Below are 22,935 nucleotides of genomic sequence, written 5' to 3'. Positions count from 1 at the left end.
CATGGCCTTCAGACACTCCACTATCTCTTCCAACCCAATCGGGGCCCCCGGCCCTTCTACCAGCTCCCCGTCCACCTTTGGGAAAGTGAGCCCCCCAAGAGGTGCCTCATCCCCTCCGGCCCCGTAGGGAGTTCCGATCTTACAGCCTACTGTAGAAATCTCGAAACACCTTATTCACCCCTGCTGAATCTCCAACCAGGTTCCCATCTCCGTCATTTACTTTCCCCATCTTCCTGGCTGCCTCCCTCTTTCTAAGCTGCTGTGCAAGCATTCTGCTGGCCTTCTCTCCATGCTCATAGATTGTCCCCCTCGTCTTTCTCAGCTGCTCCACCGCCCTGCCTGTGGTTAACAAGCTAAACTCCGCCTGTAGCCTCCGCCGTTCCCTTAAAAGCCCTACTTCTGGGGTCTCCGCATTCCTCCTATCGATCTGTAGTATCTCCTTTACCAGTCGGTCTGTCTCTGTCCTGTCCACATTCTCCCTATGGGTCCGTATCGAGATCAGATCCCCTCTGACCACCGCCTTCAGTGTTCGCAGACCACCGCTGTTGAAATTGTCCCCGTGTCGTTGACCTGCAGGTAGTTCTGAATACATTTCCTCAGCCGCTCGCACACCCCTTTGACAGCCAAAAGTCCCACATCTAACCTCCAGTGCGGGTGCTGGTTACTGTCATTACTGCAGGCCAACCCAATGCGGAGCATGGTCTGAGACTGTGATTGCCGAGTACCCCATGTCCACCACCCCTGCCAGTAAGGCCCTGCTCAAAATAAAGAAATCAATCCGGGAGTACACTTTATGCACCTGTGAGTAGAAGGAGAACTCCTTCATCTTTGGCTGCCCAAATCTCCATGGATCCACACTCCCCCCATCTGCTCCATGAACCCTTTATCTCCTTTGCCATTGCTGGCACCCTGACCGTTTTCGAGCTTCACCGGTCTAAGCCAGGGTCAATAACTGTGTTGAAGTCCCCTCCCATGACCAACCTGTGCGAGTACAGGTCCAGTATCTACCCAGCATCCTCTTTATAAATTCCACATCATCCCAATTTGGCGCATGCGCATTTACTAATACCACCTGCACCCCCTCCAATTTCCCACTGACCATAATGTGCCGGCCTCCCACATTCGAGACTATTCTAACCGCCTCAAACACCACCCACTTATTGATCAGGATCACGACCCCTCTAGTCTTTGAATCTAGTCCCAAGTGAAAGACCTGACTGACCCAGCCTTTCCTCAATCTAATCTGGTCAGTTACTCTAAGGTGCGTCTTGTCCAACATTACCACGTCCGCCTTCAGTCCCCGAAGATGCACAAATACACGTGCCCTCTTGACCGGCCCATTTAACCCTCGAACATTCCAGGTGATCAGCCTAGTTGGGGGGCTTATTGCCCCCCCCCCCCCGCCTTCGCCGATCAACCATCCCCTTTTTTGGGCCCGCCTCCAGCCCATGCTCCGCGCCTCCACCGGCCCTCCCTCATGCAATCTCCGCCCCCAACCTCCTCTCTGTCCCTTAGCGCAAATCCCTCCCTCGTCAGCAGAACATTTCCCCCCCCCCCCCCCCCCAGTAACAACACTCTGTAATCCAACCCCTTTAATAAACCGAACATATGCACACACCCCACTATGCTTCTGTGAGCAAGCACATCTCCATCCCCCAACAGTGCAAATGAAAACCTTAACTCAGCTCTGCCACTGGTCCCAATATAATACAGAAGGCATTACAAACAGCTTCCACAAAACAAAAAACGAGAAACTTTTTTTTAAAGAACAGAAAAACAAAAACAAAAGTGAACGTTGCAACAAAGTTCAAAAGTTCTCAGTCTACCACCAGTCCTTTCCTTTTCACAAAGTCCAGCGCATCCTCAGGCGACTCAAAATACAAGTGCTGTTCCTCGTACGTGACCCAGAGACGGGCCGGATACAACAGTCCAAACTTCACCTTTTTCTTAAAAAGGATCGACCTAATCTAGTTGAAGCCTGCTCTTCTCCAGTCCACCTCCACACTCAGGTCTTGGTACCCTCAGGATACTGTTGTCCCACTTACACTGTAGAATGCACTCCTTATCCAAGTACCTGTGGAATCTCACCACCAGTGCCCTCCGGGGGTCTCCCATTCATGGCTTCCTCGCAAGTGATCTGTGAGCCATGTCCACTTCCAAGGGTTGGGAGAATTTATGCCCCAGCGTCCGCTCCTTTTGACCCCTCCGGGAGCCCAACGATTCTCAAGTTCTGCCGGCGGGACCTATTCTCTATCTCCTCCACCTTCTCCAGAAGCTTGGTCTCTAAGCATCCCCACCTCCAATTCCACCGCAGTTTGATGTTCCTCCTGCTCAGCCAGCGCCTTCTCTACCTTCTGGATTGCACAATCTTGGGCATTCAATCTAAGCTCCAGCTGCTCAATTGACTCTTTTGTTGGGTCCAAGCAGTCCTGTTTCTGCTTAGCAAAGCCTTCCAAAGCATCAGCTGCTCCATTGACCACTGGGTCGACAAACCAGAGGTCCGGTCCTCCGCCATGCTGTCTCCCACTGCAGCTTCAGCCCAAGCCTTCTCTGTCTTTCTGTTCCTCCCTTTACGAGCACTTCTTGTCCTTCTCTCCAGGCACCAATGTGGGAATTCAGTACACAATTGCCTCTGTCATCAGTTTTACAATTCAAGTCCGGTAGAAAATCGGGGGAAAAGGTCCAAAAGTCTGACCCGAGCGGGAGCCACCAAATGTGTGACTTACTCCTTCATAGCCGCCACTGGAAGTCCCTTGTAAAGGCTTTGTTAACGGCACCTCTGCCGTTCTCGCCGGCCCGGTATTTCATAAGCCCGGTGGTATTGGCAGCACATCAGACTGGAGGGGGCGTCGGTGTGGTCACCGATCTGTGACAATCACTGCTTTGCTCCAGGGGGCTGGACGGGGTGCTCAGGAGGTGGCAGAGGGCAGGGATTGAGTGATTTGGGGATCTCTTCATTGAGGAGAGTTTCCCGAGCTTGCAGGAGCTAGAGGAGGTGTTTGAGTTGCCGGGTGGGAACGGGTTCCGGTACCTGCAGGTCCGGGATCTTATTCGGAGGCAGCTCCCGAGCTTTCCTTGCCTCCCATTAAGGGGACTACTACAGGATAAGGTGTTGTCTAAAACAGGAGTTAAGGAGGGGAAGGTCTCAGAGATATATAAGGAACCGATGGAGTGGGAAGGGGTCCCAATCGATGAGGTGAGTTGGAAGTCGGGTTATGGGAGAAGGTCCTGAGCAGAGTTAATGCGTCCTCGTCATGTGCCAGGCTTAGCCTGATCCAGTTTAAGGTGGTCAACAGGGCTCACATAACTGTGACCCGGATGAGCAGGTTTTTTGAGGAGGTGGAGGACAGGTGTGGGTGCTGTGGGGGAAGTCATGTGAACCATGTACATATGCTTTGGGCGTGTCTGAAGCTAAGGGGATTTTGGCAGGGATTTTCAGATGTCATGTCAGAGGTCCTGGGAGGGTAACTCCGAGTCCAGAGATGGCAATATTTGGAGTGTTGGAATATCCGGGAGCCTGGTGGGGGGGGGGGGGGGGGGGGGGGGGATGGGGCAGGGGAGAGGCCGATGTTTTGACCTTTGCCTCCCTGGTGGCCTGGAGACGGATTCTGCTGGGATGGAGGGGCTCGGAGCCTCCAAAGTCAGAGGTTTGGGTTAGTGAAATGGCAGGGCTTCTTAGGCTAGAGGAATTTAAATTTGCCTTCAGGGGTTCCCTACAGGGGTCCGCTCTGAGGTGGCAGTTCTCATCCCGACAACTGATCTTTTAAGGAGATTACTATCTTAAAGTTTTGCCCTCTTTACAGATGTGATGGGCTTTAACTAATTTACAATTCACTCAATTCGGCCAAACTGTCTGTCCGTCGATTTAAGAGATAAATGATTTGGGTGTGATTTTGTAATTTTCCATACCCTGGCTTGCCAATTATGCCTCTAACATTAATTAGATTAACACAGTTTTCGAAAAGTCATTATGACTCTGACTGACTGTTACCATAGAAACGGATCTGTCCAGGCCTGGGAAGGTATCTGCCTACAATGAAGTCTTTTGTCACTGACCTTGGATTCTGGCCAGTCTCGGAACAACTTGCAAAATATGAACATTTTAAGTCTTATCTGATTAATTCCCAGTTAGTCAGCTTCTCTTACTCTCATGGTTAATATGATTCAGTCAAATATGATTCAGTATGCTACCGTGGGGCAGCACGGTAGCATGGTGGTTAGCATAAATGCTTCACAGCTCCAGGGTCCCAGGTTCGGTTCCCGGCTGGGTCACTGTCTGTGCGGAGTCTGCACGTCCTCCACGTGTGTGCGTGGGTTTCCTCCGGGTGCTCCGGTTTCCTCCCACAGTCCAAAGATGTGCGGGTTAGGTGGATTGGCCATGCTAAATTGCCCGTAGTGTCCTAAAAAAGTAAGGTTAAGGGGGGGGTTGTTGGGTTACGGGTATAGGGTGGATACGTGGGTTTGAGTAGGGTGATCATTGCTCGGCACAACATCGAGGGCCGAAGGGCCTGTTCTGTGCTGTACTGTTTTATGTTCTATGTACTCCCAATGATTTCTTATTTAAACCTCCTATCTACCTCATCTATAGCTAACCACAAAATCTGATTTCTATCAGTGTGCTAATGTGGGGGTTTTGCATGTGTTGGATCTCTGCTTAGAATGTCTCAATAAAATATTTTCTAAAAACAAATACCACCTTCCCTTTGCACCCTATGTCAAAGCAAAAATGGAGAGCTGGGAGTCATGTGACATGACCCGACCCCCCCCCCCCCCCCCCCCCCCCCAAATCTGGTAGTACCTGTAATATTGCCTTGTAGAGCTGCACAATTCATTCTGCCATCTTTCCATCTACCAAGAAGCAGCACAGAAAAAGGGGCTCTGTCCAGGTTTGAATGACTGGCCTCATCTATATTGTTTTCAATGGAAACATTAGACTTCTTATACCATTGCCTATAAGACTGATTGTTCTCTGCGTGCCTACCTCAACATGCAAGTCATGGCTACTGGAAAAGTGAATTATCCAGCATCAATTTTAAGCCTGCTGACCTCTATGAAGGAATACACCATTGAACTTTTGATCCTGGACTGTGGACACATGTGAAACAATAATTATTTTTCGTCCTGAAAATCTTTCTTTATCCCTCTTGCATAAGTGAAAAGGAGGCCACATTGCGACCCTAATAAGTTGGATTGTTCAAAATAAGCTAACCCTTTGAGTTCATCCTATCATGAGTTTGCCGTGAAGTTATTAATGGCAATTGGATCACACCAAAACTGAAGGGTTAGGAATACGTTGGCATTTATAAAGGAGGAATCAAATTAAAACACCTTTCTGGTTACGAACGGGTGTTGAGAGGACATTTCAGTGGCGGGAATGAATTTTGAAACATAAGTGACTTACCATGTGAATTTCTTTTCCCCAATGTAAGGCCATTCCTGTTGATTCCCTTGGTTCTTTTTTATTTTACTTTGTCTTTATCGTTTTTGGTCCATGAATCATTAACAGAAACATACTTTTAAGTCGAACAGAGGAAGTAAGGAACTCAAAGTGTCAAAATAGTACACTGTGTTATAAAGTTTTGTATTTATGGCACCCAAGAGATTGGAAGGTTTCATTTTCATTGGTTGGTTGGTGGTCAATGGATTAGTCAAGAACAGTATTCTGCCCAGCAACCGACAGTGTTGATTCCTGTCAGGTGGAGTTTTTTGGACAAAAGAGAAGCAACTGGACCTTCAAGGTGAAGGCAGCTCTCTGCTCTGCTGCTTACTGTCGAAAGGCAGAGGTTTCTAGACCCTGAAAGCAGAAGCTGCATCTCTCTCGAATGTTGGCTGCCTACTATTTCTGTGAGTCTACAGTGAATGCTATTACAAACTGAAAAATAATATACATCTGAAAGCCTAGACCAAAGAAGAAAATAACTAGAAAATGTCTATCTGAAACAAAGACCCTTATTCTTTTACTTTCATTATTATTTTACACCCCTCTTTCCACTCTGTTTGTCTGCATTTGTGGGGTGGGTTAAGGGGGGGTTAGAGATTAGCTAGCAGTTGACCAGTTGTATTTGTTGCCTTTTTAATTATAGTTACTGTCAATAATAAAAAGTTAATTGTGTTTAAATTTATAAATGTGGTAATTGTAGTCATTGGGCAGCCGAAGACCTCGGGTATTTTAAAATAAAAGTTAATTTCAACCATGTTGCAACTCCAGGTCAAATCGGGATGGAATTTTGTTTCAAATGTTTTTATTCAGTTTCCATATTTTAAATATAACAAAATTACAAAACTGCACCAAAAACCAACACATATATTCACAAGCAAGTATCTTCACTACAACTGTGGCGTGACTCCCTTTAGTCGGCATATATATTTAACATTGCCAATGTGGCCCAAACACATATTTACAAGTGCTTATTTACAATTTGGTTTGGACCTTAGCTTGGCCTCGGTCTGGTTCCTTGTGGCTTTGTCCCTCCTGCTTGTCCCTCGCGTTCTTTTTGTGTTCCTTTCATCTTCTCCCTTCCTTCCCCCCTTTCCTTTTCCACTCTGTCCCATTGCTCAGCCATGTCTACCTCCCCCCTGGCTACGATACAGGTCTTCAAACAAGTTGGTGAATATAGGAGTCTTCTTGCAACCCACAGATGACGAATTTTATTTTCTACAGCTGAGAAATTCCACCAGGCCGGACAGCCAGTCTGGTGCTACTGATCATCAGCCGAGCAGGATTCTCCGGTGGATGATCAGGGAGGCCAAAACTACGGCAGTGACCCCCCTCCCCATGAAGAGTTCTGGCATGGCTCCGCCCTCATTACCACAACCCTGAACAAGGCCTCAAAGAAGGACCATTACCCGACAAGTCTGGACCATGCCCAGAATATGTGGGTGGAGTTGGCCCGGCCTCCCTGGCACTGTTCATATTTGTCCTCCACCTCCGGGAAGAAACCAGTCATTCGGTTTCTGGTTAGGTGTGCTCTGTGCACCACCTTTAGCTGCGTTAGGCTCAGCCATTCGCCAGAGTCCTCCCCCTATCTCTGTGCCGGGTTCTTCCCATTTTTTCCTTGTCTCATCCAGAGAGGAGTGTACCTCCTCCTAACAGTCACCCGTATATGTCCGCACACTTTCCCTTGTCTAGGTTGCCCACATCCAGCAGTTCCGAGTGTCCTGGTATCTGGGGGTACATTGTTGTTTCTTTGCGGGGGAAGTTTTTGACAATGCATCTCAGGCCATTTCCTCAGTAACTGGAACCTCTCCATGAGTTCCCGCAGGGTCACTACTCTATCGTCCTTGTACATGCCCCAAAATGGGCCTGGAATTGACCATGCAATGGCCCAGGGGAGTGTAATATTAACACTAAAAAAAGCGGGAGGAGAATAAGTGTTGTCACCTCCACAAGGTCCACCTAGAGTGTGGCCTTGTTTCAGGTCCTGTTACAGTAGGCATTATCTACTTATATATTAATATATTTGTTCAGAGGAGGAATTTAGGATATTGTTATAGGAAAAATTTAGGATGTTGATACACATGGTGAACAGTTCCCACCATCCCACCCGCCCCAAACAATCAAAAGGCTGAAACAATGTGGAATGGACATTAGTTTCATTCTCAGTTGGTGTGAATATGACTAATAACCTGAGTGTCCCTGTTTTAAATCCTGCATGCTGACGTAGATTCGTATATTTAACAGAAAGTAAAGATCTTTCTGAGAAGTCGATCTTGCTGTCAGTAATCTGCCTTTTGTCATTAATATTGTGACTGAATCGAGTCAGAGCATAAAATGGAGATATTCTAATAATAATAATCTTTATTAGTGTCACAAGTAGGCTTACATTAGCACTGCAATGTATACAGCCATTGGCAATTGCACTGAGAATGGCAAGGGACTGGCAAGGGATAGTATGAGAGGGTGGAGCATAGGGTTTCACTGTAAGCGGACAATTTGCTGCTTTACATTTCGAATCTTTTGGAAGGTATTGGGGGACATTATGGGCATATTGGAGGAATTTGGCCGGTTACATAGAACATAGAACAGTACAGCACAGAACAGGCCCTTCGGCCCTCGATGTTGTGCCGAGCAATGATCACCCTACTCAAACCCATGTATCCACCCTATACCCGTAACCCAACAACTCCCCCCCTTAACCTTACTATTAGGACACTACGGGCAATTTAGCATGGCCAATCCACCTAACCCGCACATCTTTGGACTGTGGGAGGAAACCGGAGCACCCGGAGGAAACCCATGCACACACGGGGAGGACGTGCAGACTCTGCACAGACAGTGACCCAGCCGGGAATCGAACCTGGGACCCTGGAGCTGTGAAGCATTTATGCTAACCACCATGCTACTGTGCTGCCCATAAAAGTTTGCTCAGAGATGCGTGTATAAGAGATGAAGAATACACCAAACTTAGTGAACAGATAAGCCCCTAGTCGCCACATTCCGGCGCCTGTCTGGCGAGGCTGGTACAGGAATTGAACCGTGCTGCTGGCCTGCTTTAAAAGCCAGCAATTTAGCCAAGTGAGCTAAACCAGCCCCTTTGGCCGGTTCTCGGGATATAACTTGAATATGGGGAAGAGCAAGGTTTTCCCGATCCAAGCGAGGGGGCAGGAGAAGAGGCTGAGGGGGAACTTTCGATATCTGGGGATCCAGGTGGCGCGGCGCTGGGAGCAGCTGCACAAGCTAAATCTGGCTCGGTTGGTGGAACAAATGAAGGGGGATTTTAGGAGGTGGGATGTGCTGTCGCTGGCAGGACGGGTGGAGTCGGTGAAGATGACTGTTCTCCCGGGGTTATTTTTGTGTTCCAGAATCTCCTACGGCTTTTTTCAGGAGGGTGAATGAGCTGATTTCAGGGATTGTTTGGGCAGGCAAAGCCCCGCGGGTGAAGAAGGTGCTGCTGTAGCGGGAGGGTGCGGAATAAAAACAAAATGTTGGGAATACTCGGCATGATCAGGCAGCATTTGCAAAGAGAGAAACAAAGCTAATACCATGACTTTTCATTAGAAAAGGTAATACCAATATGCCACATTGACATCATATACAAGAGCTGATTTATTGTACTTTGAAATTCAAATTTGAATCACCTACCTGGACGCAAAAAGACAAGAGCCCAACCAAGTCTAACTTGGCTTTCTAAATAAGTTTTTTTTAAAGGTTTGGTGAGTTAACCAAAAACAAATCTTTTTCACCATATAACACTTTTGAAAAATATGTTTAATTCAGCGGTTTAATTCCAAGCATTTTAAAACAAATGAATGTTTACAAATGTGTTTTATGCCAAAGTGTCAGGGAAGCTGGACTCAGCTGCACTCATGCTGTATTTACACGTATCATGTTTTGATTCTCCAAACTACAACGTCGTTCCCTATTGAAGAGGTGAACTTTTACTTTATTTCTGCGATTTTCAGCTTTTTATGTCTGTTTGTATATTTTAGTCCTCCAGCCTACAGGGGTGCTCGTGTTGACGCGCTGAGCATTTTTTACCTTTTGCGATCTTCTGCCTTTTTCTCGTCGGATTGTTTTAAACCAATCAAACGGCAGCTTATCGCAGTGTATCATTTAAAACAGTTGTTGTGGCCGCCTGGGATAGTGAAGAAGCCTTTGGTTTTGTTGGTAAGTTAATGACACGGATCTGTTGTTTAATGTTAGCCGTAGGTTTGGTTAACTTTAATTTTGGGGTGTGAGTTGAGTGTTCGAGCAGTTTATAAAATCGTGTGTTTGGGCTGTTTTATTCGGCGGCCTAATATAGTTCAGTCTTCCAGACAGATTGAGGGAATAATTAAACACTCGATAGTATATGTTTTTTAAAGTGGCCATCAATCTTTGTGTCTAAAACTTTTTCAGCCTGTAAAATGCTCCTTTTTAAATTAAATTAACAATTTCATTTATGAAATGTTTTAATGTGGGCTGTTAGCTTGTAAGTACAAGTGACGGGAAATAAGTACATTCACGTGACTTGCAACTTCCTTGGGTTATCGGACAGCTCGGAAATTGGTTATGGTTAACACAATCTTCAACTTTAATATAACGTTCAAGAACTTTCGGAAGCCCGTTTTCTGCGATGTATTAAATCGGTGGTTAATTTTTCTCCGTCCACTCGTCCGGAATTTGAATCTGGGACCTCGCAAGCTCTCTGTTATTACACCCAAAGCGTGACTCACGACCCTAGACCAATGTGGCTTGCAATTTGGACCAACCCGGGAATCACTTGTTGGACCCTAGCTGGCTATATCGAGCACTGCTCGTCTTGTTTTCTCATTAAGATGTTTGTGTAGTTTCTTGGATTGGATTTCTTTATTGTCATGTGTACCCAGTATTCTTTTAGCCTCTCTGTAGATGTAAAGCTAAGCTTGATAATTCTGTTAAATGCCTAAAAATGCAATGTTGTTTACTATTTTTAGTTTAAATTTGCTAGACTTGAAATCTTGCATTTTGATGAGACCATCAATTCATGTGACATGTGGTTAGAAGTGAACAGTGGTTTTAATTGTCTTACAACAGAGCCTGTGACATGATGAACTGCAGGCAGGCTCTTAGCATCAACCTTTATACTTCTGTAAGAAGTCTTACAACACCTTGTAAAAAGTCTTGTAAGACTTCTAACTGCTCACCCCAGTCCAATGCTGGCATCTCCACATTTGTATTTCTGGTTAGGGGGAGGAGCCAAGGGTGGAGCCCAGTGCAAACTCCTGTGCATCTCCCTAGTGGCAGTGCAACTGCTTGTGTGCTGAGCTTACAGAGACCTAGTAATACAGTGTGAATTGTGATTCACCACACTTCATTTGTTTTTTTTTAGTGATCTAACTGAAATGGCAATGAGAATATTTGTTGAGAAAGAAAATGAGTTGAGTACCCACAGAAAGAACCGTCTGAGGAGGCTACTTTCTGGTTCATGTAAGTAATGTTGTAAAAAGATTCAATTCTTATGTTAAAGTTTTATTAATACTTGATGAGAGGTTTTGTTAACTTATCAAATAACTAAAATGTTGATCTATTGTGCTAAGGTGATGTCTGCAACTTTAATCTATTTTATTGCTAGCAGCAATTGAAGTGCAGTGATAAACAAGAATGAATGTCACCATATTGGTCAGGTGATCTAATCATAGAATCCCTACAATGCAGACGGAGCCCATTGAGTCTGCACCAACCTTTTGAAAGAGCACCCTTCCTTGGCCCTATTCCTGTAATCTTACCGAAGCTACCCATTTGTACATGAGGGACAATTTTATCATGTCCAATCCACTTAACATGCACATTGGACTGTGGGAGGAAATGGAGCACCTGGGGAAAACTCGTGCACACACTGGGAGCTGGTGCAAATTCCACATTAATCCTGGCACTGGGGCAATGGTGCTAACCATTATACAATATCTTGGCTGGTGTTTTACATTTGTTTTTATGAGCTATACAAAATTGTTGGAACAGCTCGCTTGTGCTAGGTTTAACCTTTTTTTAGTTTATTTAAAAATCAGATTAAAGTTATCCTGGATTTATTTGACCTGTTAATATGATCGTTATGCAATCATGCCTGTTCTTAAACTGGTCAACTCTTTGTATGTAAGATGACATTTTTTATGTGAATTTAAACTTTCACATTTCAGCTACAACTGACACATCTCTGCTGACTCCACAAACTGGAAAGATGCTAACTACAACTCCTCACTTACAGCAGTCCACAAGAAAAGCCCTGCATGATGTGAACTGTTCATTACGAGCAGGTAGAATGACTGGTAACTCACAGAAAAAGAGACCAGATAAAGTTCATAAAAAGAAAAGCTCTACTTGTGGTTTGAAGGTATTTAAATGACACTTTTCACTCTGCATCTTTCAGAAGAAATTTTTTTGTTTTGAATGAGCTTGAAATGGTTGAGGCAGAAAATGGGATGGTCACCAACCCAGACAAACTATTTGAACAAAATCATCAATATGAAATGTTAACCTCCATTTCTTTGACAATTTAGGCAGTATTTGTGCTAAATTTTGGTTAACATTTCATATTGTGTACTTTTGTCTGCGTTGACTCCAATTTAACCCTATTTTCTGCCTGACCCAGTGTTTCCAACAATTTTATGATTGGTAGCTAATTTTGATATATGGATCCTTTGCTCATTTTGGTTCAGGCCTAAACCTACAATAATTCTTGCCACCTGTCAAAATCTGTTCTACATTTTAATTGTTCTTGAAACCTAGAACTAATAGTTTGATACTTCCACAAAAATAATTTTGCAGTAGTTTCTTCTGTGATCCCATGCAGAATTAGCTGATAACCTTTATTATCACTATCACAAGTATGAAACTACTATGAAAAGTCGCCAGGGTACACCCTGCAGGTGCTGCTGATCTGTCTAGCAACCAATGAAATGGAAAGATCGTATACAAATTTCTCGTTGAGAGAACACCTCCTGCACAAATACAAGATGGCAACACCAAGGACATGGGTTCATTCCCAGTTCTGGGTCACTGTCCTTGTGGCGTTTGCACGTTCTCCCTGTGCTAGTGTGGGCCTCACCCCCATGCAGCAGGGTAGCATGGTGGTTAGCATAAATGCTTCACAGCTCCAGGGTCCCAGGTTCGATTCCCGGCTGGGTCACTGTCTGTGTGGAGTCTGCACGTCCTCCCCCTGTGTGCGTGGGTTTCCTCCGGGTGCTCCGGTTTCCTCCCACAGTCCAAAGATGTGCGGGTTAGGTGGATTGGCCATGCTAAATTGCCCGTAGTGTCCTAATAAAAGTAAGGTTAAGGGGGGGGGTTGTTGGGTTACGGGTATAGGGTGGATACGTGGGTTTGAGTAGGGTGATCATGGCTCGGCACAACATTGAGGGCCGAAGGGCCTGTTCTGTGCTGTACTGTTCTATGTTCTAATTGCAAACTAGGTGGATTGTCTGTGCTGAATTGTCCCTTAATTGGGGCGGGAGGAGAGAGCAGGAAGAGATTTCCTTGAATTGCTCACACTGAAGGCTACTGTGTAGATTGCAAGAGCCTGCAACAAAGTGTACAGTTTTAAAATGTTTTGTCTTCCAGGGGGTATGCAAAAGATAACTAAGCTGTGCTGCACCAGATGTTTAGCACTAAGCTAAATAGCTGGCTTCTAAAGCATGCCAGCAGTGCGGGTTCGATTCCTGTACCAGCCTCTCCGAACAGGCACTGGAATGTGGCGACTAGGCACATTTCACAGTAACTTCATTTGAAGCCTACTTGTGACAAGTGATTTAATTTAATGTAGTTTCGGTGAGTGTTTAATCAGCCATAGCTGATTTCCAATGCTACCATGCACTAAAATGGAATGCATGGGCAACTCCAGTAACATCTAAGACACGCTTTTGTATATGTTTCGGGTGGATTTTTCTCTTTAGAGTTTGTGGATGGGTTTTGTTTAACTATCCAAGTTTATTGTTTTTAATATTTTTTCTGTTGAAGTTCTACATTAAATGGATCTTAGAATTTTTTTTCTGCAACTACATTAGGCACAAGTCATGTGAAGGCTCAAAGTAAAAAAACATTATACGCTGTATGTTACATCAGGTCATTGGCTGCAAAATGTTGATAAGTACTTGTACTTCCAGTCCACAGAAAAATCTTCTACGTCGGAGCCACCAAAATGCGCGGTTGGAAAATCTGAAGACTACCCTGAAATTGAAGCTTTTATTCCATACAGCCCTTTTGGTAAGAGACTAGGATGCATTAATGAGCAACGGGAGTTTAACAGCACCAGAGTTTCTGCATTTGAAGGTGGAGGAAGTGGATTGTTTCTCTGGATCTCACTTTCCTCCAATCCCGATTGGTGTTTCCAGAACTACGGCTCTCAAATCAACCTGTTCAAATTTTGCTTTAGGATTTGTAGCATCAAATCAAATGCCAGGTTTCAAACAACACCTTTGAGAAGTGACGTGTTTTCAGGTAATATATCCAGCAGGAGAATCCAAGCATCTTCCTTGCACATTTTCAGGTAATATCTCCAGAAGGAGAATCAAAACTACTTCCTTTGATGTTCAATGACATTACCATCACTGAATCTCCTAATAGTAACCTCCAGGGTTATGATGCTGAACTGGTAGAAACCTGTAAATACTTTGGCTACATGAACAGGTCAGAGGCTGGGAATTCTACAGAGTAACTGTCACTGACTCCCCAAAGCCTGTCCATCTGCAAGACATGGGTCAGTGTGATGGAATATTCTCCAGTTTCTCTGGATGAGTGCAGCTCCAACACTAAGTTTGACATCAGGATACAACAGCCTGCTTGATTGGCATCACATCCACCATTTTGTTCACTCCTATTACTGACACCTACTCCTTCCTGACAACAGTACTGTGGATGCACCTACACTACATAAACTAACTGTTCAAGAAGGCAACTCGCCAGCACCACCTTGATAAATGCTGGCCAGTCATTGCTGCCCCACTCAGTGACTTTTCTAATCTAACATTGTAATTGTGGTAGAGACTTGAGAAAATTAAATATTATGGAGGACTGAGGAGTAAAACTAGATAACTATTTACCCCTCTAATATATATTTTTTTAAACTGGTACTTTATCACAATCTTTTTTGTTTTGTGGAAACTATTAGCTCCACACTTTTTTTTTTCTGTGAAAACCAGCTACATTTGTCTAATTCAATTTAAACACTTTTTTGGGTCATCCTGGGCACTTGTCTGTGGGTGAAAATCCTGATTTGGTTCCTGGGGATGGTGGGGGACAGGAGCTCCTCTAGGCTGGGCTTGTATCCACTGAGTTCAGAAGAATGAATGCTGAAATGATAGAGCCTTGACTGAAAAGGTATTGGGGTCGGCAAGAAAGTACAATTTTGAGGCCATAATTAGAACAGCAGAAAATCGTGCTAATTTGTATAAAACATAAGTGCATCAGACAGTTCCTACTTAATGTGGCTTTGTGTGCTTGTCATGCCTTCAAGGAACCAAGTAATGCAAGGTAACCAGGCCTGATGTCTTCACTGAACTCCACTAATAGCACACCTGTGCTACAAGTGATCAAGTTGTGTGTAAGGGTGGCACAGTGGCTAGCACTGCTGCCTATGGCACTGAGGACCCGGATTTGAATCCCAGCCCTGGGTCACAGTACGTGTGGAGTTTGCACATTCTCCCTGGATCTGCATGGGTTTCACCCCCACAATGCAAAGATGTGCAGTTAAGTGGATTGGCTTGGCTATGTTAAATTGCCCCTTAATTGGGGGAAAAATAATTGGGCACTCTAAATTTATATTTAAAGTTGGGTTAGACCAAACTAAATGTAATGGTTTACATATTTATTTCAGACTTTGAAGACTTTAATGTACCAGAGGAACATAAGCTTAATCATATTTGCCTGGCAGGCCTGCCACTCCTCTGTCTTGAGAAAGACGAAGTCTTGTTGGAAAAGGTGCTGAACAAAATCCCTTCACCTCTAGAATGGCCTTCACTTGCAAAAGAATCCAGTAAGTCCCTGTTGGAAGTTTGTCCCATTTTAGTCGCATAATGCCAGTTAATGGGCCTAATGTGGGTTTTTGCTGGCTCTGATGTAGTGTCACATGAGCAGATCCACACTGTTTTGTGGCCTCTCTTGCTGTCTTAAAGCTTGTGGCTTAGAAATATTTAGAATATTTCTTGTGCTATCCATTACTGAACTGAATGAAATTTAAACTTGTGCAGAATTTTGATATGTCAGCTGTAATTGGAAAATCTGATTTCGTGCTGTTTCACTTGCATTCCTGAAGTGCAACTGTAAAGTCAAATACTAAAAGATTTCTCATTACACATTGGGCCTTCTCTGTATGTGGGGAAAGAAACTAAATTACATTTGTTTTTAAATTTTAGATCTGATGATGGATTTTGACGTGAACGCTGACATTTTGGCAGATTTGGATGAAGTTGAATTGCCAATGATGGAAAATAACTTCTAACCAAATTTCAGATTATCTTGTATGCTACCAAAATTTCTGTCTGGATTACAGTCCTCGCATGCATATTCCCACAATGTGGGAGATATCTCATATCTTCAACTTTTTTTATTTATGAATACTGTATCTAAACTTTTTTGAATAAAGACTTGTGTGCATTAATACAGCATTCATATTTTTGTCCCATTCACAGTCTGCATGAACTGCCTGTGTCACTACTCCAATGCCCCAGGTCCTTGAAGATTGAGTGCATCCACTGAGCGCTTTTAACAGCAGCATTTCTAAAGTGTAATTTTGGGAGTTTGGAGAGGTATTTCTTGCCAGCTATTTTTTTAGTGAGATCCACACCAGTATTTGATACTTGATCATTTCTTTTAGTCCTGTGGGGACTTTCTCCCCTGTCCAGCCCATGGGTGAGGCTGGCTCCGCTCTTGCGATCTCTCACTCTCTAGCTCGCGCTCAGTGCCATGTCGCGCTCTCAGTGCCATGTCATGAGTTAGTGCTGAGTTAATCCGGTGCAGACATTTAAATGAGTCCAGTGAGGAGAGATCTAGACCTCAATGTCTCATGATGTCCCATTGGATCTCATGAGGTGTTCCGGGGTTTAAATTTCAGATTTAATGGCCTCGTTGCATCACTTGAATCAGGTGCAGCTAGGCAGTTTGATCGCAACCACTTTCTAGTTGCCTCTGAAGCTTCAGTAATTTATATCATTGGGTGCAGGAGATTGATTTTCTTTTTTGTCTGCTTTATCCCGTTAGCTTCTGTGGGTTTTTAAATTCTCAGATTTATTCTGAATGTTAGTTTTCTAAATATTCATCACTGCTCACATACCAACTTCTTCATACCTAATGTAACATTTGTATCATCATTCTTTCTCGGTGACCCCTTATGTTGCTTATTAATCCCATTTTAGAACAATACCTGAAATAGCCACTCTGGTGATTTCACAATATTGTAGCAAACTGTCTCAAATGTATTTATGCTGTGAATGGTTTCCTTTAATTGTCAGACCCACACAATGGATGGGAGGGCTGGCGAAAGGTTAGATGTTCTATTTCTTTTCTCAAAGTTATTGGGTGGGACAGTGGTTAGACTGTTTTGTTTCTTCACAGCACCAGGTTCACTTACTGGCTTGGGTCACTGCCTGGGCAGAGTCTGCACGTTCACCCTGCTTCTGCAGGGGCTGTTTAGCACAGGGCTAAATCGCTGGCTTTGAAGGCAGGCCAGCAGCACGATTCATGATTCCTCCAACTCTGGCCTTTTTGTACCCTTATGCTTTTCCCTCAATTTTTCTGCAAGATGCTGTTTAAAACCACTGTTTAGTCAATTGTGCTATTATATCCTCTCTGCTCAATATCAAAGTTTGTCCAGTGCTTTGTAACATTTTACTGTGTAGTCCTACATAATTCAAACTCTTACTGAAAGGAGGATAAATTACTAAGAGTGGAAGGATTTATGGGTTACCATAATCTAGCTTTAGTTTAAATTTTTGTTGGGCAGGGAATTTTCCCTAAATTAGTGCCCTCCCCTGGAGCATATGCTGAATGCAGTAAGCTAATTGTCTTGGAAGCAACTTAATAGGCAATTAGTCTTTTCTATTGGACTGGTTATTATGCTTTTGTGCACTTTTTGCATATGGAGTCAACTAGCAATTTTTCAAGTAAAATATCTTTTAACTTTGCAGATTTTATCTAAATTTAAGTGCAGATTTCTTTATTTTGGTCTAGTCATGGCAAACATGGAGGTAAAAGCAAATTACTGCGGATGCTGGAAACTGAAAGGCCCAGGGGGAAAAGAGTGCTAATGGCAGTCCCCAGAGAGAATAAAAGGTGGGCCAAACAGCAGAGAAACTAAGGACATCTATTTGGTTCAACCATTTCATGTGGCAGTCTCACATACTCTATTGTTACAGATGAAATTTATGAGGGTGGCATGGTAGCACAGTGGTTATCACTGTTGCTTCATAGCGCCAGGTTCGATTCTTGGTTAGGGTTTCTTCCAGGTGCTCCGGTTTCCTCCCATAAGTCCCAAAAGACGTACTTGTTACGTGAATTCTCCCGCTGTGTACCCAAACAGGTGCTGGAGTGTGGCGACTAGGGAGTTTTCACAATAAATTCATTGCAGTGTTAATGTAAGCTTACATGTGACACTAATAAAATAACTGATTATCCCTCCCTCTCCAATTGCTCCATCTGGACCTGTAAAGACTTCATTACCTGCAAAGACTTGCATTCAAAGTATTGTCTTGCATCTTTGACTTTGTAGCTGTGCTCTAAAAGCTAGTGTTTGAAACAAACCTGTTGGACTTTAAACTGGTGGTGTAAGACTTCTTGCTGTACTCACCCCAGTCCAACACTGGCATCTCCACACCATAGCTAATAAAATAAGACTCAGGTTGTCTGGAGGGTGAAATGAGGGAATCACGAGCTGAAGTATGCCTGACATCCAGTCTGGGTGATGGTGCTGTTAAAGATTAGAGGAAGCTCTAGATTGCTTTAATAGTGAAAATGTGCAAAGTATTCACACTGGCAAGAAATGGTTACAGCAGCTATGATGCCAGTGGACAGACCGCCTCCTAGTTCCACAAAAGTGAGAATGCCTGGCTGTAAATGGTGCTTTAAACTACCCATTTAGTTCTATAGTGCGATGAGGCTCTCTAGGATAGCTAAACAGCATTGCAACCTGGATAAGATGTCCAGCATGTGATGCATGCTGCCAGGGTATAGAGGAAACTTGTAAAGATCAGGGGCGGGATTTTCCGACCCCCCCAGCCCAGGTTGGAGAATCCCCGGGGGTGGTAAAAATCCCGCCCTGACGTCGGCTGCCGTATTCTCTGTCACACCGGTCGGGGGCCGTTGGCAGCGGCTCCCCGGCAATTCTCCGGGCCCCAATGGGCTGACCAGCTGGTTTCTGGCCAGTCCCACCAGTGTGGTTTAGACATGGTCCCAAGTGTCAGGACCTGGCAGGTAAGTCAGCTGGTGCAGTCTTTGGCGGCGGCGGCGGGCGGGGGGGGTGCGTCAGGGCATCCAACCCCGGTTTCCTGGCCCGCGATCGGGGCCCACCGATCTGTGGGCGGGCCTGTGCCGTGGGGGCTCTTCTTCCTTCTGCACTGGCCCACGTAGAGCTCCGGCATGGCCGGCATGGAGAATACAACCCCCCCCCGCGCATCCGCCAGAATACGCCGGCAGTTCCGTGCATGCGCAGGATCACGCGGGCCCTTTGGCGCATGCGCGGACACGTGCAGTCCCTTTGGCACTGGCTGGCATGGCACCAACCCCTCCGGCATCTACCCAGCCCCCAGAAATGCGGAGAATTCCGCTACTTCCGGACAGCCCAACGCCAGAGTGGTTTGCGCTGATTGTGAAGAATCCCGCTGCAGTCCTAAAAAATCTACAGGGATCAGAGAGAGCAATGAGGTGCCTGACTGCAGGTTGAAGCTCAGAATCCGATTGAAAGGACCAAATTCTGGAGTTAAAGCACAGCTGGAAGATTCTCCCAGCTTGTGCTAGAGGGTGGATCGCTGTGGGGAACAGCTTGGAATTAGAAGTTATCAGGCTGAGAAAGAAAAAGAGCAGAAGTAAAACCTTCCAGGGTAACGAATAGTTTGTTTAAAGGGAGATTTGAATGGCTTCGGGGATACCTGTGGAGTGTGTTTTAGTTTAAATATCAGTTGCCCATAAAGGTAGCATTTAATCAGTAATGCTTTTAGTCTATGGTTACAGTAAATGTCTTATTGGATTTATTGGAGTCTATTGTCCCTGATTTTGGATTCCCTCAAGTGCAAACATTTTCTCTTCACCTACCCTAGCAAATCCTTTAAGAATTTTATAGTTCTAGATTGGGTCACCTCTTTTTTGGAGAAAAGGGCGACAACTTGTTCATTCTTTCCTGACGGTTATTCCATTGCGGGCTTCCGGTGGCAGTGATGTGCTGAGCGGATGCAAATCAGGTTGCTCTCCACCCAGTTGGACCCAACACAGTGAATTTATTTGCGTTTTAGGCCCAAAAAGCCACCTAAAACCCACCGAATACAAAAGACACCAACAGCGCAAGAAGGAAAGAGGATGCCAGAGTTTTTAAAAATTAACTGAGGAAAAAGTCAACTTCAATGGGGTAAGAACAGATTTTGGCTGAATAAATTGAAGTGAAACGTTGGCAAGAAAGACCAATTGGCTACCTTCAAACAACAGGCAAAGTATATTCACTAGAAAAGGACAGAAAGGGCAAACAAATTCAGAGCTCCCTGGCTGAAAGATAGAAATGAAGAAGAAAAAGTATGCTTATGACAAGTGTCGGGTAGTAAATACAATTGAAAACCAAGCTATCACCAAGCTATAAAAATAAAAGGTTCAGAAGAGAGAAGAAGAAGCAAAGTGGGAGTATGAAAGTATATTTGCAGCTAGCATAAAAAGGAATCCAAAAGTCTTCCACAGGCATTTAAACATAAGGCGATAGGGCAGCACGGTGGTTAGCATTGCTGCCTCACGGTGCTGAGGTCCCAGGTTCAATCCCAGCTCTGGGTCACTGTCCATGTGGAGTTTGCACATTCTTCCCATGTTTGCGTGGGTTTCGCCCCCACAACCCAAAAAGATGTGCAGGTTAGGTGGATTGGCTGCTCTAAATTGCCCCTTAATTGTAAAAAGGAATTGGGTCCTCTAAATTTATGAGTAAAAAAGTAATAAGGTGGTAAAAAGAGGATTAGGGACCACACTTTACGAAGGAAGAATATGCTACTTAGGTCACGGTACATGAAAAGACTGTAGCCATCTGGGATGGCCACTTACAAGCAGGAACAGAGAAGCTCGGAAAGCATAGCGGGTAAAATGGACAATGCGAGATTCAGGCAGGCTCAGAGCCTGAAAATATATATTTGCGGAGTAAGGAATGCAGACAGTATTGAAACCCCAACCGATTAGCATTTGATGGACCATCTCCACCAAAGGACTGGTACTTGAGTGACCGGTACAGTCCCAGACATTTTGGCGCCACTCCCTGTTCTAGGGAAGCGTAAACAACAGGGTCAGTTACCGCTTGGGACATGCCCAGCCATCCAGACACCTGCCCATTTATTGTTTCGAATCGTCGAACAGTGATCTGGGATCACACAATTAGTTGGGTCCAAACTGAAGGAGCGCCCAAAAGATGAGAAAACCCTCAAGCATAAGAAGAGAGTCCACCATGTGTTTGTCCTCTTTTGGACCTGTAGCCCCGGCAACAACCATCTCCAATCGCAGCACCACCAGAAGCAAGTCCAAGTTCAACGCCCGCTACCAGACGGATGAGCCTAGCTGAGCAGCAGTTACTTCTACAGACTTGATGGATCCAGAATTGAACAACGGCCACTGTTCCTCTGACCTAAGCTGGGGGCCTGAAGTTAAGTACAGGTTGTCTTAGTCGATAGGTGTAGTTTAATTAGTAGTGTTTATATTGCATGACTAATTGTCTGTGTAAATAAAGTACCCTTGACCTTGAACTAACTAACTGGTCTTTGATCGATAGCCAGTTGAACCTTGTGGTGGTATCATTTGATACCTGGTGACTGAGCATTAGAATATTGATATCCAATGAAAGGAGGGCAACATCACTGACTGCCATATTTAGAGCAGATCCACAGAAAAGGCAACAAGACCATGAGAAATATGAGCAAAATTAGGCCACTCGGCCCATCGAGTGTGTTCCACAATTCAATCATGGCTGATATTTTTCTCATCCCTTTTCCCGATAACCCCTGATCCCCTTAAAGACATTCAGTAATTTGGTCTCCACAGCCTTCTGCTGTAAAAAGTTCCACAGATTCACCACCCTTTGGCTGAAGAAATTCCTTATCTCTGTTTTAAAGGATCGTCCTTTTAGTCTGAGATTGCGTCCTCTGGTTCTAGTTTTTCCTACAAGTGGAAACATCCTCTCCATGTCCACTCTATCCAGGCCTCGCAGTATCCTGTAAGTTTCAATAAGATCTCCCCTTCATCCTTCTAAATTCCAACGAGTACAGACCCAGAGTTCTCAACCGTCCCTCATATGACAGGTAACTCGGACACCAGGTGGTTTTAAAATTGAAAACATATTTGAACTTAAATACTGAGGGAAGTGAGAGTAGAAATTGCAAAGACATTGGCCATAATTTTTCAGTCTTCGACTCAGAGTGGCCCCAGAGGACTGGGGAATTGCAAATGTTACATCCTTGTTCAAAAAGTTTGTAAAGATAAGCCCAGCAACTAACTACAAGTCAGTCAGTTTAACTTTGAATACGGTCAAAAGGTTAATCGGCAAAATAAGGGTTCGTGGAGTTGGTATAATAGCATGGATAGAGAATGAGTTAATGGATGGGAAACTGTGAGTGGGCAGAGATGGGGCTTTTTCAAGTTGGCAGGCAGTACAATGGAATTCAACAAGGATCTGAGATGGGGCCTTGTCTATTTACAATCTATATTAATGATTTAGATCAGGGGTGGGCAAACTACGGCCCGCGGGCCGCATGCGGCCCGCCTAAGGTCTTTATGCGGCCCACCAAGTCATTAAAAAAAAAAATTTTTTTTTTTATTTTTTTAATTGTACGGTTAATGGGGGGGCTGTTGGGTTACTTACTGGTATAGGGTGGATACGTTGACTTGAGTAGGGTGATCATTGCTCGGCACAACATCAAGGGCCGAAGGGCCTGTTCTGTGCTGTACTGTTCTATGTTCTATATGAGGCGCCCAGAATCATAACCGGGTGAAGTAATTATTTTACTTAATATACTATGCGGCCCTTTAAAATTGTGAATTTCTGAATGTGGCCCTTGCACGGAAAAGTTTGCCCACCCCTGATTTAGATGAAGAGACAGAAAGAAATGTATAGTTTGCTAATGACACCAAACCAGCAGAAATAAGTTGTGGAGAGGATGTGGAGAGGCCACAAAAATATATAGATGGGTTAGGTGAGTGGGCAACAAGCTGGCAGTTGAAGTATAATATAAGGAGATGTGAAGTTATTCACTTTGGTCGTGAATACAAAAGCTTTTTAAAAGTTGAGCAACTTGTGACTTGATAATCAAAGAAACTGGGCATGC

The 22,935-nt window shown here is 44.5% G+C and overlaps 1 protein-coding gene across 2 annotated transcripts; it reads left to right on the top strand.

The window, feature by feature from the left end:
- Window positions 1–9,480: 9,480 nt before the first annotated feature.
- On the top strand, window positions 9,481–16,046 carry pttg1 (PTTG1 regulator of sister chromatid separation, securin). 2 transcript variants are annotated; one of them, XM_038795488.1, is made up of 6 exons: window positions 9,481–9,607; window positions 10,791–10,888; window positions 11,596–11,789; window positions 13,555–13,654; window positions 15,264–15,422; window positions 15,802–16,046. In XM_038795488.1, exons 2-6 carry the CDS (start codon window positions 10,804–10,806, stop codon window positions 15,885–15,887), a joined length of 624 nt encoding a protein of 207 aa, XP_038651416.1. In that variant the 5' UTR covers window positions 9,481–9,607; window positions 10,791–10,803; the 3' UTR covers window positions 15,888–16,046. The 2 variants fall into 2 exon arrangements, with proteins under 2 accessions (XP_038651416.1, XP_038651415.1); XM_038795487.1 differs by lacking the exon at window positions 9,481–9,607 and adding an exon at window positions 9,986–10,259.
- Window positions 16,047–22,935: the final 6,889 nt, after the last annotated feature.

The sequence above is a fragment of the Scyliorhinus canicula genome, chromosome 4, assembly GCF_902713615.1.
Source record: "Scyliorhinus canicula chromosome 4, sScyCan1.1, whole genome shotgun sequence".
NCBI classification, from domain to species: Eukaryota; Metazoa; Chordata; class Chondrichthyes; order Carcharhiniformes; family Scyliorhinidae; genus Scyliorhinus; species Scyliorhinus canicula.
The sequence above is the reverse complement of the archived record's forward strand: the minus strand, read 5'-3'. Positions and strand labels throughout refer to the sequence as shown.

Excerpts from the sequence above, each read along its gene's own strand:
- pttg1 (XM_038795487.1), top strand. The coding sequence starts at position 10,168 with ATGTGGCTTGCAATTTGGACCAACCCGGGAATCACTTGTTGGACCCTA. Across the intron at positions 10,260-10,790 it reads TCTTGTTTTCTCATTAAGAT|TGATCTAACTGAAATGGCAA; the intron begins GTTTGTGTAGTT and ends GTTTTTTTTTAG. Across the intron at positions 15,423-15,801 it reads TTCACTTGCAAAAGAATCCA|ATCTGATGATGGATTTTGAC; the intron begins GTAAGTCCCTGT and ends TTTAAATTTTAG.